At 48.2% G+C, this 14,780-nt stretch overlaps 1 protein-coding gene across 1 annotated transcript in view; it reads left to right on the top strand.

Moving 5' to 3' along the window:
* The window catches only part of lhcgr (luteinizing hormone/choriogonadotropin receptor), a 227,068-nt gene that overhangs the window by 101,310 nt on the left and 110,978 nt on the right, over nt 1-14,780 (top strand). The window contains exon 4 of the mRNA XM_072511287.1: nt 7,189-7,263. Within this exon, the coding sequence (XP_072367388.1) occupies nt 7,189-7,263 (75 nt within the window). The remainder of the gene's footprint in view (nt 1-7,188; nt 7,264-14,780) is intronic.

The raw sequence follows: 14,780 nt of genomic DNA, 5'->3' as shown, positions 1-14,780 counted from the left end.
CCTGCATCGTTCCCCTCAAAACAAAGTTAACCTTCTCCAATACAGGAACTCCTTTAAGTTCCCAGACTACACCGAGGCAAATAGGGGAGAAGCTAACTCCACCCCAAAAGGACCCGCCTGCGAGCAATCAGCAAGGCGAAGGCTAAAATATCTGCCCCTGCTCCCATCTGCAGCTCCGGCAAGTCCGACACCCCAAATTTGGCCCGCAGGGAACTGGGTTCCCAATCCATGCTCAAGGTTACTGACATGGTGCTGAAAAACAACCTCCAAAATGTATCCAACTTCGGGCCGGACCAGGACATAAGTATATGGTTGACCGGACCTCTTCCACACCACTTGCAAGTGCCCTCCATCCCCTTAAACAGTCTGCTCACCCTCGACCTTGTCAGGTGCGCCCGTGCACCACCTTTAACTGTAGTAACCTCAGCCTCGCACACAGGGTGAGACATTTACCCTCCGCAACACCTTAAACCCAACCCCTCCTCCAGTGTCATCCCCAGCTCCTCCTCCCACTTGGCCTTAATCCCCTCCAGCAATGCCATACCTTGAATCAAAATCTTCCTATAAATCGTTGAGATGACCCCCCCTTCCAACCCCATCACTGACAACACACCTCCAACAATGAGGCGGGGGTGTCACTGTAAACGTCGGAAAAACCTTTTTTGAAAAGTCCCGCTCCTGCATAATACCTAAAGGCCTTCCCCCGTGAAATCCCAAACTTTTCCGTCAACGCCCCAAACTCGCAAATCGTCCTTCCAAAAATAAGTCCTTTATTTCTATCACCTCCGCCCCTAAAGCTAGCATCCAGCCTCGCCAGCGCAAACGTACGATTCTCTCGGACCTGCATCAACTTCAACCCTGCCCCCAACTTAAACTGTTGTTGAAATTGCCTCCATATCTTCAGTGTAGCCACCAATACCGGACTAACTGAGTATCTCCCTGGGGCAAAAGAGATCCATGCCGTTGTCAGCAACTGCAACCCCGAACCCCTACAGGAGACTATCTCCATCCTCAGCCACATTGCCTCCGGCTCCCTACCCCAGAGGGACACCTTCTCGGCGTTCGCCGCCCGATAGCAGTACAACGGATTTGGAAGAGCATATGCCCCTTCTATGACAATTTGACCCATGCCACAAACTGAGGCACAATCCCAAACCACTCCAATACCGCAAACAAATAACTCCACTCTACTCGATCAACCGCCTTCTCTGCATCCAGCACCACCACCACCTCCAGCTCCCCACCTTCTGTTGGGGAGAGCACCATATTTAACAAGCGCTGCAAATTCAAAGACAAATGTCTACCCTTTTACAAACCTCGTTGATCCTCCCCAATCACCGGCGGAAGGCACTCTTCTAACCTAAGCGGCAACATCTTGACAAAAATCTTGGCATCCACATTTAGCAAGGATGTTGGCCGATACCACCCACACTCCACTGGGTCCTTATCCTTTTTTAACAACCGCGAAATAGATGCTTGTTGTATCATCTCCGGGAGTGCCCTCTTAGCCACGGTATCCTCAAAAATCTCCACCATAAAGGTCTTATAGAATTTCACAGGGAATCCATCCGGCCCTGATGGTTTTTCCGTTTGCATCTTCCCTACCGCCATCCCCTCAATCCCCACTGGATCTTCCAACCCTGTCCACTCCTCCTCTCCTACTTTAGGACACTCCAGCCGCACGCCCCCCCCCCCCAAGAAGTCCCTCATGTCCAAATCATCCTCCAGGGGGTCCGACCAATACAACCTTCTATGAAGCTCCTAAAATGCCCTGTTCACCTGCTCTGGCGACACCACCAATCCCCTCGCCCCATCCCAGACCTGAACAATCTCTCAAAAGAACAAAGAACAAAGAAATGTACAGCACAGGAACAGGCCCTTCGGCCCTCCAAGCCTGTGCCGACCATGCTGCCCGACTAAACTACAATCTTCTACACTTCCTGGGTCCGTATCCCTCTATTCCCATCCTATTCATATATTTGTCAAGATGCCCCTTAAATGTCCCTATCGTCCCTGCTTCCACTACCTCCTCCGGTAGCGAGTTCCAGGCACCCACTACCCTCTGCGTAAAAAACTTGCCTCGTACATCTACTCTAAACCTTGCCCCTCTCACCTTAAACCTATGCCCCCTAGTAATTGACCCCTCTACCCTGGGGAAAAGCCTCTGACTATCCACTCTGTCTATGCCCCTCATAATTTTATATACCTCTATCAGGTCTCCCCTCAACCTCCTTCGTTCCAGTGAGAACAAACCGAGTTTATTCAATCGCTCCTCATAGCTAATGCCCTCCATACCAGGCAACATTCTGGTAAATCTCTTCTGCACCCTCTCTAAAGCCTCCACATCCTTCTGGTAGTGTGGCGACCAGAATTGAACACTATACTCTAAGTGTGGCCTAACTAAGGTTCTATACAGCTGCAACATGACTTGCCAATTCTTATACTCAATGCCCCGGCCAATGAAGGCAAGCATGCCGTATGCCTTCTTGACTACCTTCTCCACCTGTGTTGCCCCTTTCAATGACCTGTGGACCTGTACTCCTAGATCTCTTTGACTTTCAATACTCTTGAGGGTTCTACCATTCACTGTATATTCCCTACCTGCATTAGACCTTCCAAAATGCATTACCTCACATTTGTCCGGATTAAACTCCATCTGCCATCTCTCCGCCCAAGTCTCCAGACAATCTAAATCCTGCTGTATCCTCCGACAGTCCTCATCGCTATCCGCAATTCCACCAACCTTTGTGTCGTCTGCAAACTTACTAATCAGACCAGTTACATTTTCCTCCAAATCATTTATATATACTACAAAGAGTAAAGGTCCCAGCACTGATCCCTGTGGAACACCACTGGTCACAGCCCTCCAATTAGAAAAGCATCCCTCCATTGCTACTCTCTGCCTTCTATGGCCTAGCCAGTTCTGTATCCACCTTGCCAGCTCACCCCTGATCCCGTGTGACTTCACCTTTTGTACTAGTCTACCATGAGGGACCTTGTCAAAGGCCTTACTGAAGTCCATATAGACAACATCTACTGCCCTACATGCATCAATCATCTTAGTGACCTCCTCGAAAAACTCTCTCAAGTTAGTGAGACACGACCTCCCCTTCACAAAACCGTGCTGCCTCTCACTAATACGTCCATTTGCTTCCAAATGGGAGTAGATCCTGTCTCGAAGAATTCTCTCCAGTAATTTCCCTACCACTGAAGTAAGGCTCACCGGCCTGTAGTTCCCGGGATTATCCTTGCTACCCTTCTTAAACAGAGGAACAACATTGGCTATTCTCCAGTCCTCCGGGACATCCCCTGAAGACAGCGAGGGTCCAAAGATTTCTGTCAAGGCCTCAGCAATTTCTTCTCCAGCCTCCTTCAGTATTCTGGGGTAGATCCCATCAGGCCCTGGGGACTTATCTACCTTAATATTTTTTAAGACACCCAACACCTCGTCTTTTTGGATCACAATGTGACCCAGGCTATCTACACCCCCTTCTCCAGACTCAACATCTACCAATTCCTTCTCTTTGGTGAATACTGATGCAAAGTATTCATTTAGTACCTCGCCCATTTCCTCTGGCTCCACACATAGATTCCCTTGCCTATCCTTCAGTGGGCCAACCCTTTCCCTGGCTACCCTCTTGCTTTTTATGTACGTGAAAAAAGCCTTGGGATTTTCCTTAACCCTATTTGCCAATGACTTTTCGCGACCCCTTCTAGCCCTCCTGACTCCTTGCTTAAGTTCCTTCCTACTTTCCTTATATTCCACGCAGGCTTAGTCTGTTCCCAGCCTTTTAGCCCTGACAAATGCCTCCTTTTTCTTTTTGACGAGGCCTACAATATCACTCGTCATCCAAGGTTCCCGAAAATTGCCGTATTTATCTTTCTTCCTCACAGGAACATGCCGGTCCTGTATTCCTTTCAACTGCCACTTGAAAGCCTCCCACATGTCAGATGTTGATTTGCCCTCAAACATCCGCCCCCAATCTATGTTCTTCAGTTCCCGCCTAATATTGTTATAATTAGCCTTCCCCCAATTTAGCACATTCATCCTCGGACCACTCTTATCCTTGTCCACCAGTACTTTAAAACTTACTGAATTGTGGTCACTGTTACCGAAATGCTGCCCTACTGAAACATCTACCACCTGGCCGGGCTCATTCCCCAATACCAGGTCCAGTACCGCCCCTTCCCTAGTTGGACTGTCTACATATTGTTTTAAGAAGCCCTCCTGGATGCTCCTTACAAACTCCGCCCCGTCTAAGCTCCTGGCACTAAGTGAGTCCCAGTCAATATTGGGGAAGTTGAAGTCTCCCATCACCACAACCCTGTTGTTTTTACTCTTTTCCAAAATCTGTCTACCTATCTGCTCCTCTATCTCCCGCTGGCTGTTGGGAGGCCTGTAGTATACCCCCAACATTGTGACTGCACCCTTCTTATTCCTGATCTCTACCCATATAGCCTCACTGCCCTCTGAGGTGTCCTCTCGCAGTACAGCTGTGATATTCTCCCGAACAAGTAGCGCAACTCCACCTCCCCTTTTACATCCCCCTCTATCCCGCCTGAAACATCTAAATCCTGGAACGTTTAGCTGCCAATCCTGCCCTTCCCTCAACCAGGTCTCTGTAATTGCAACAACATCATAGTTCCAAGTACTAATCCAAGCTCTAAGTTCATCTGCCTTACCCGTAATGCTCCTTGCATTAAAACATATGCACTTCAGGCCACCAGACCCGCTGTGTTCAGCAACTTCTCCCCGTCTGCTCTGCCTCAGAGCCACACTGTCCCTATTCCCTAGTTCTCCCTCAATGCTCTCACCTTCTGACCTATTGCTCCCGTGCCCACCCCCCTGCCATACTAGTTTAAACCCTCCCGTGTGACACTAGCAAACCACGCGGCCAGGATATTTATGCCTCTCCGGTTTAGATGCAACCCGTCCTTCTTATACAGGTCACATCTGCCCCGGAAGAGCTCCCAGTGGTCCAGATAATGGAAACCCTCCCTCCTACACCAGCTGTTTAGCCACGTGTTTATCTGCTCTATCTTCCTATTTCTAGCCTCACTGGCACGTGGCACAGGGAGTAATCCCGAGATTACAACCCTCGAGGTCCTGTCTTTTAACTTTCTGCCTAGCTCCCTGAACTCCTGCTGCAGGACCTCATGCCCCTTCCTGCCTATGTCGTTAGTACCAATATGTACAACGACCTCTGCCTGTTTGCCCTCCCCCTTCAGGATGCCCTCTACCCGTTCGGAGACATCCTGGACCCTGGCACCAGGGAGGCAACATACCATCCTGGAGTCTCTTTCACGTCCACAGAAGCGCCTATCTGTGCCCCTGACTATAGAGTCCCCTATTACTATTACTCTTCTGCGCTTTGACCCTCCCTTCTGAACATCAGAGCCAGCCGAGGTGCCACTGCTCTGGCTGCTGCTGTTTTCCCCTGATAGGCTATCCCCCCCGACAGTATCCAAAGGGGTATATCTGTTCGAGAGGGGGACAACCACAGGGGATTCCTGCACTGACTGCCTGCCCTTTCTGGTGGTCACCCATTTCTCTGCCTGCACCTTGGGTGTGACCACATTTACATAACTGCGATCTATGACGCTTTCCGCCACCTGCATGCTCCTAAGTGCATCCAATTGCTGCTCCAACCGAACCATGCGGTCTGTGAGGAGCTGCAGTTGGGTGCACTTTGTGCAGATGAAGCCATCCGGGACGCTGGAAGCCTCCCGGACCTGCCACATCTCACAGTCAGAGCACAGCACCCCTCTAACTGACATTGCGTCAATTAATTAAAATTAAAATTAGTCTTTTTTTTTTTAAATATTTTTTTTTAAATGTCAAAGTTACTGTCAACTATTTCATCGAATTTACAGTGCAGAACTATCTGTTTCCTAGCACTAGATTTCTAATAGAAATGTGATTCTAACTGTAGTACTCTCCGATCTCTGGCTTAGATATCCCTCTAAATTATAATTAAGTTATTATGTTTAATTAGTTACCAAATACTCAAATTTTTTTAAATTTAGGGTAGAATCCCAACCAGCCACTCTGGCCACAGCTTTTCTGTGATGTCACTTCAGTTTCCCCCCGACACACACAATTTGAAAAAAGGTATGAAAGTAAAAATAAGTAAAAATCACTTACTTATCTTCTTACCTTCTGACTCTTGTGAGACTGCCTCCCGGTGGAGCTTTCCTGCAAACAAGAGACTGCTCTTCTCCCATTCACCCACCTCAACTGACGTACTGCTTACCCTGTAGATCAAAGGTCAAACCACACCTGCAGTTCCTTTCTATTCTGGAGTGAGATCTTCCACATATTTCCCATCAACTTCCAGGATTTCATATACCAGCCACTGCCGGTCCTCCCTTGCCTCCCTATCCATCAGCACCCTATACGAGTTGGTCTGGCCCCTTACCACCGCCTTCAGCACCTCCCAAACCACCGACGGTGAGACTTCCCCATTCTTATTAAACCCCACATAATCATCAATCACCTTTCCCATCCTCACACAAAAACACGGATCCGCAAGCAGCCCCAGATCCACCCTCCAAGCCGGCCTCTGCACAGGCCCCCTCTCAAGGACCACATCCGCTAAATGTGGAGCATGATTTGAAATGACAATCACTGAAAACTCCGCCCTCCTCACTCCCGACAGCAACAAAGCAGCCAATCCTTGGGTGCACATGATGCACTGGCAAAAAAAATACTTTCTACCCCTGGATGCAACACCCGCCACCGGTCCACTCCACCCATCTCCCCCACAAACGCTGCCAACACCACCACCACCCCCACAGTGGCCACCGAGCACGGCCCAGACCGCTCCATCTTTGGAATCAACACTGCACTCAAGTCCCCACCTAGAATTAATTGATGCGTGTCCAGATTTGGTATGGCAGCCAATATCCTCTTCATAAACCCTACATCATCCCAATTCGGGCAGACACGCCAACCAACACCACCAAAACCCCCCATCAAAACACCTGCCCCCTGATCCGCCATGACCTTCTCCATCCGAAACCGAACTCTCTTACCCACGAGTTCAGCGAGCCCCCGGGCCCTGCTACTAAGCCCATCATTGAATATGTGTGATACACAGCGGGCAATTATCTGATTGGGATAGGCATTTTCATTTTATATTTCTACAGCCCATGGAATGAATTTGTTTTCATGCCCTTGTATTTCAGTGATATTTCCCAGAGCGATTCCCTGGAGAGAATTGAATCTAAGGCCTTCGTTGATCTTCTGGACTTGGTGGAACTGTAAGTGATATTTGTTAACATAATCAGTTTCCAGCTGCCAAACCAAAACCAATTCAAACTTGATGCCAATGTGGCCAAAGGTTTCAAAACTTCATATGTGGAATATGTGCATATCAGCAGTCTGCACATTCCTCGGCGGTCCCGCCGGAGATGTGTCATCAAAGGCAGCAGCTACATGCCTGGTAATGGCAGGTAGGCAAATTAAATAATTCCACGATTGTGGGCAGATTGGAGCAACACTGAGATCATCCCATTGGCGGATGGACACCCAACTGACATAAATCCCAGGCGCTGGCCAGCAAACGGCGAGAGGGTTCAAGTAACCTCTTTCAGTTTCCCCTCCCTCTTCCCCTCATACTAGGGGCACAGGGATCAGCAGGCCACATGGGATTCTCCACAGGCGTGGCCTGGCAGCTGTAACCACATTTTAATTTTAGAATGTAATATCTTTTCTGAAGGTGCCTCAAGATGGAGGTGCCCTTGTGTTTGCTGTCCTACAGTGACAGTTTCCAACCCTTCAGCGGGCTGCTGAGGGCCTGTAGCCTCAGGAACAAAGAGCAAAGAACAAAGAAAGGTACAGCACAGGAACAGAACCTTCGGCCCTCCAAGCCCATGCCGACCATGCTGCCCGACTAAACTACAATCTTCTACACTTCCGGGGTCCGTATTCCTCTATTCCCATCCTATTCATGTATTTGTCAAGATGCCCCTTAAATGTCACTATCGTCCCTGCTTCCACCACCTCCTCCAGCAGCGAGTTCCAGGCACCCACTACCCTCTGTGTAAAAAACTTGCCTCGTGCATCTACTCTAAACCTTGCCCCTCGCACCTTAAACCTATGCCCCCTAGTAATTGACCCCTCTACCCTGGGAAAAAGCCTCTGACTATCCACTCTGTCTATGCCTCTCATAATTTTGTAGAGCTCTATCAGGTCGCCTCTCAACCTCCGTCGTTCCAGTGAGAACAAACCGAGTTTATTCAACCGCTCCTCATAGCTAATGCCCTCCATATCAGGCAACATTCTGGTAAATCTCTTCTGCACCCTCTCTAAAGCCTCCACATCCTTCTGATGGTGTGGCGACCAGAATTGAACACTTTACTCCAAGTGTGGCCTAACTAAGGTTCTATACAGCTGCAACATGACTTGCTAATTCTTATACTCAATGCTCCGGCCAATGAAGGCAAGCATGCTGTATGCCTTTTTGACTACCTTCTCCACCTGTGTTGCCCCTTTCAGTGACCTGTGGACCTGTACACCTAGATCTCTCTGACTTTCAATACTCTTGAGGGTTCTACCATTCACTGTATATTCCCTACCTGCATTAGACCTTCCAAAATGCATTACCTCACATTTGTCCGGATTAAACTCCATCTGCCATCTCTCCGCCCAAGTCTCCAAACAATCTAAATCCTGCTGTATCCTCTGACAGTCCTCATCGCTATCCGCAATTCCACCAACCTTTGTGTCGTCTGCAAACTTACTAATCAGACCAGTTACATTTTCTTCCAAATCATTTATATATACTACAAACAGCAAAGGTCCCAGCACTGATCACTGCGGAACACCACTAGTCACAGCCCTCCAATTAGAAAGGCATCCTTCCATTGCTACTCTCTGCCTTCTATGACCTAGCCAGTTCTGTATCCACCTTGCCAGCTCACCCCTGATCCTGTGTGACTTCACCTTTTGTACTAGTCTACCACGAGGGAACTTGTCAAAGGCCTTACTGAAGTCCATATAGACCACATCCACTGCCGTACCTGCATCAATCATCTTTGTGACCTCTTCGAAAAACTCTGTCAAGTTAGTGAGACACGATCTCCCCTTCACAAAACCATGCTGCCTCTCACTAATACGTCCATTTTCTTCCAAATGGGAGTAGATCCTGTCTCGAAGAATTCTCTCCAGTAATTTCCCTACCACTGATGTAAGGCTCACAGGCCTGTAGTTCCCTGTATTATCCTTGCTACCCTTCTTAAAGAAAGGAACAACATTGGCTATTCTCCAGTCCTCCGGGACATCACCTGAAGACAGTGAGGATCCAAAGATTTTTGTCAAGGCCTCAGCAATTTCCTCTCTAGCCTCCTTCAGTATTCTGGGGTAGATCCCATCAGGCCCTGGGGACTTATCTACCTTATATTTTTCAAGACGCCCAACACCTCGTCTTTTTGGATCTCAATGTGACCCAAGCTATCTATACACCCTTCTCCAGACTCAACATCCACCAATTCCTTCTCTTTGGTGAATACTGATGCAAAGTATTAATTTAGTACCTCGCCCATTTCCTCTGGCTCCACACATAGATTCCCTTGCCTATCCTTCAGTAGGCCGACCCTTTCCCTGGCTACCCTCGTGCTTTTTATGTACGTGTAAAAAGCCTTGCGATTTTCCTTAACTCTATTTGCCAATGACATTTTGCGATCCCTTCTAGCCCTCCTGACTCCTTGCTTAAGTTCCTTCCTACTTTTCTTATATTCCACACAGGCTTTGTCTGTTCCCAGCCTTTTAGCCCTGACAAATGCCTCCTTTTTCTTTTTGACGAGGCCTACAATATCTCTCGTTATCCAAGGTTCCCGAAAATTGCCGTATTTATCCTTCTTCCTCACAGGAACATGCCGGTCCTGAATTCCTTTCAACTGACACTTGAAAGCCTCCCACATGTCAGATGTTGATTTACCCTCAAACATCCGCCCCCAATCTAGGTTCTTCAGTTCCCGCCTAATATTGTTATAATTAGCCTTCCCCCAATTTAGCACATTCACCCTTGGACCACTCTTATCCTTGTCCACCAGCACTTCAAAACTTACTGAATTGTGGTCACTGTTCCTGAAATGCTCCCCTACTGAAACTTCTACCACCTGGCCGGGCTCATTCCCCAATACCAGGTCCAGTACCGCCCCTTCCCTAGTTGGACTGTCTACATAGTGTTTTAAGAAGCCCTCCTGGATGCTCCTTACAAACTCTGCCCCGTCTAAGCCCCTGGCACTAAGTGAGTCCCAGTCAATATTGGGGAAGTTGAAGTCTCCCATCACCACAACCCTGTTGTTTTTACTCTTTTCCAAAATCTGTCTACCTATCTGCTCCTCTATCTCCCGCTGGCTGTTGGGAGGCCTGTAGTAAACCCCCAACATTGTGACTGCACCCTTCTTATTCCTGATCTCTACCCATATAGCCTCACTGCCCTCTGAGGTGTCCTCCCGTAGTACAGCTGTGATATCCTCCCTAACCAGTAGCGCAACTCCGCCACCCTTTTTACATCCCCCTCTATCCCGCCTGAAACATCTAAATCCTGGAACGTTTAGCTGCCAATCCTGCCCTTCCCTCAACCAGGTCTCTGTAATGGCAACGGTATAAATTAAATTGAAAAGTTTTTTTAAAAGTTACTGTTAACTGTATGTTTCCTAGCACTAGATTTCAACTATAAATGTGAAAGCTAAATACAGTACTCTCCGATCTCTGGCTTAGATACCCCTCTAAATTATAATTAAGTAATTATGTTTAATTAGTTTACCAATGCTTAAGATTTTTAATTTAGTGTAGATTCCCAACCAGCCAATCAGGTCACAGCTTTTCTGTGACGTCACTTCAGTTTTTCCCCCCCCACACAATTTGAAAAGGTAATAAAAGTAAAAATGAGTAAAAAACACTTACTTACCTTCCGAGGGTCTCAGATGCTCTCTGGTTCTCTCCCTGCAGATTAAAAGTTGCAGGCCAGAAGAAAGAGAGAGAACAAAACAGTAGGAAAAAAGCACCTTCTCCCACTCTGCAGCGAATTGCCTCACTGCACCAAATTATCAAGTTCCAAATTCCCGCACTGGATATGTCTCACTCCGGCTGTGTCTCCTTCACTTGCGCAAAGCAAGTGAAGAATCCCCATTCGTTTCTTATTGGAAGATGGACATGAAGGCAGCCAATTGGGAGGCTGCCTTATAGAAGATTGTGCCGGCAGGCGCTCTGCTAGCACGTTTGGTGTGGAATTCATCCCAACCTGAAATTGTTTTTTAAATGGTGTCTATTTGGAATCATAGAATCCCGACAGTGCAGAAGGAGAACATTCAGCCCATCGAGTCTTCATCGACCCTCTGAAAGAACACCGTAACCTCAGCCCACTCCCCTACCCGATCCCGGTAACCCCATCCAACCTGCATATCTTTGGCCTGTGGGAGGAAACCGGAGCATCCGGAGGAAACCCACGCAGACACGGGGAGGACGTGCAAATTCCACACAGACAGTGACCCCAGGCTGGAATTGAACCCAGGTCTCTGGCGCTGTGAGGCAGCAGTGCTAACCACTGTGCCACTGTGCTAATGAAGTATAGAAAATACCCAGATTAGACATGAAGCAATACAAAGAGCAAAGACAAAAATACATATCTTAAGCATAATTTTTGCCAGTAAACTATTCTACTGAAGGTAACCCACAAAGTTGCAGCTACTTTGCCTCGAAAAAGGCACCTTATTTTCTCAACTTAAACAGTTATTTTAAACGTTGGTCACAGTCTGCAGATAAGACACTCCAGCGGCTTTGCATCAATCATTTCCATGATGGCAATCTCTGTTTAAAGGTCAATCGTGGGAAAGAAAAGAGTGAACAAGCATTTCAATTTTTTAGGTTAGGGTATCAGGATGGACACAAAACCGATTTTCAGCTCCAGCCTATTATCAGTATGTGTTTTCATGTTAGGTCACTGAAGTGATTTCTGTCATGAAGAAATAGGGCTTTTCTATGCAGCACTCGCACTTCTGGGGTTGGTAATATAAGAACACAAGAAATAGGAGCAGGACTAGACCACACGGCTATCTCGCCTGCTCTGACATTCAGTACAGTCATACCTGATTTTCAGCTCAACTGCATTTTCCCGCTTACTCCCCATATTCCTGGATTTCCTGAGAGAACACAAATCGGCCTGTCTCAGCCTGAAACGTATTCAAGGATCATGAGGGGTGGAGAATTCCGAAAATTCACAACCCTTTGAATGAAGGGACGGCACAGTGGTTAGCACTGCTACCTCACAGCGGCAGGCGGGTTCAATTCCAGCCCCGGCTGACTGTCTGGGCGGACTCTTCGCGTTCTCCCTGTGGGTTTCCTCCGGGTGCTCCGGTTTCCTCCCACAGCCCAAAGAGGTGCAGGTTAGGTAGATTGGCCGTGCTACATTTCCCCTTACTGTTCAAACTGTTAGATGGGGTTAGGGTGGGGCGTGGGCCTAGGTCGGGTGCACTTTCAGAGGGTCGGTCCAGAACTGATGGGCCGAATGGCCTCCTGCACTGTGAGGATTCTATGATCCTGAGAAATATCTCCTCCTCCCAGTTAAATCACCAGCCTCTTACCCTGAGACTACGGATGCGATTTAACTAAATGGGAATAGTGAGCGCGTTTAGCCGTTTGTTTCCCGGCGTCCGCAGCGCCAGGAAACATCCCGCCATTTAACCAACCCCCAGGTAGTTAGGGGGCCTCAGCGGGGAATGCGCGGCCAAGGCCGCACATAGCCCCACTTTCTGCACTTCGGAGCTTTGCTCACCGAACCTCCTCAGTGTAGCAAGAGATCGGGTAGCCCCCACGAGACCCCCATCTCGATACCGTTGCAAGCCGGTTAGATCCCGGGAGCGGGATCTCCCAGCTTCCATCGGCCACGTTGTGTTGCGGCGTGCTGCTTTCCGGGCGCAATGGGGCTGGTAGATCTTGATTTTCTAGATGGAGAAACAATCTCTTGGTGTCTACCCACTGTCAAGTCCCTTCAGGATCTGTGATAATTAATGCGGTTTTAGTTGTTGCTCATGATGTTGACACAAACCATAATATCCCTGAAATATAGCTACTTGTACTCTCGTTGTCGATGTCTGCCCTTGTTGACAGTAGGTTCCCAAGGTATGGAAAGTGATCCATGTTGCCCAACACCTCATTGTGGATTTTGATAATTGGGAGCCAGTGCTGAGGGGGAATGTTGCTAGAGGACCTTGTCTTACGGATGTTTAGTGTAAGGCCCATGCTTGGTATGCCTCGGTGAAGATGTTGACGATGGCTTGGAGCTTTGCCTCCAAGTGTGCGCAGGCGCAAGCATCATCTACCTACTGTAGTTCAGTGACAAAGGATGGGACAACTTTGGGTCCTGCATGCTGAGGGTGGAGTTTGAACAGATTCCTGTTTGTTCTGTAGTTTAGCTTCATTCCAGCGGGGAGCTTGTTGAGGGTGAAATGGAGCATTGAAACAAGGAAGATCAAAAAGAGCGTTGGTGCGATGTCACAGCATTGCTTGACCCCAGTCCGAATGTAAATTGGGTCCATGATGGATCCATTGGTCAGGATCATGACTTGCATATCATCATGCAGCTGGCAGAGGATGGTGACAAACTTTTGGGGGCATCTGAAACAGAGGAGGAGGCTCCTTAATCCCTCAACATTGACTATGTCAAAGTCTTTGTGAGGTTATAGAAGTCCATGTACAAGGGTTGGTGCTGTTCCCTGCTTTTCTCTTGTAGTTGCGGTGTAGTGAAGATCATGTCTGTTGTGTCCCTTAGAGGGCAGAAACCGAATGAGGACTTTGGGAGGAGCTCTTCAGCCACAGGAAGAAGCAATTAAAGAGGACACTTGCGATCACAGCAGGGAAATTCCTCTGTACCAACTGCAATTGGACTTGTCAACTTTCTTGAAGATGCTCACGATTACGGCATCTCTGCGATCTCGTGGCATGTTCTCCTCCTTCCAGATAATGGTAATGATGTCATGTATTCACACCAATAGCGCTTCTCCACCATGTTTTAGTGGGATTCCATCTGCTCCAGATGCTCTGTGTTTTTTAGCTGTCAGATGGCCTTTCTACCTCATGCCAGGTTGAGGTTGTGCTGAGATGCTGACGGGTAGCACTCTGCGAGATGGAGTCGAGGACACTCACATTACAGATGTAGTTTGGGTCTTCGAAGTGCTCCTTCCAGTGGGTGCTGACTGCCTCTCTGTTCTTGATGAGCACCTAGTCATAGAGGTCATAGATGTTTACAGCATGGAAACAGGCCCTTCGGCCCAACTTGTCCATGCTGCCCAGTTTTTACCACTAAGCTATCCCAGTTGCCCCCATTTGGCTCATATCCCTCTATACCTATCTTACCTATATAACTGTCTAAATGCTTTTTAAAAGACAAAATTGTACCCACATCTGGCAGGTCGATCCAGTCACTCACCACCCTCTGAGTGAAATAATTTGCCCCTCTGGACCCTTTTGTATCTCTCCCCTGTCACCTTAAACCTATGTCCTCTAGCTTTAGGCTACCCTACATTTGGGAAAATTCTTGGCCAGCAGTAAGGTGGGGCCTTGGGTGCTTCGGCCATGGGTGGCCTTGACTGTGCTGAAGAAACCTCACGCATCATGATTGTTGACTAATTACTGGATCTCCTGCCCTTTCTCGACCCACCATCTTTCTTTAGGTCATGGAATTCTTTGCTGAACTTCAGCTTTCTGTGGAGCTGCTTGGCTCTCGGAGTTGCTTGCTGCTTCAAGCTCAGAAAAGCCTTGCACTTGTGAATTA

This window comes from Scyliorhinus torazame, chromosome 1 (genome assembly GCF_047496885.1).
Source record: "Scyliorhinus torazame isolate Kashiwa2021f chromosome 1, sScyTor2.1, whole genome shotgun sequence".
Lineage (NCBI taxonomy): Eukaryota > Metazoa > Chordata > Chondrichthyes > Carcharhiniformes > Scyliorhinidae > Scyliorhinus > Scyliorhinus torazame.
This window is presented reverse-complemented; position numbering and strand designations above follow the sequence as displayed.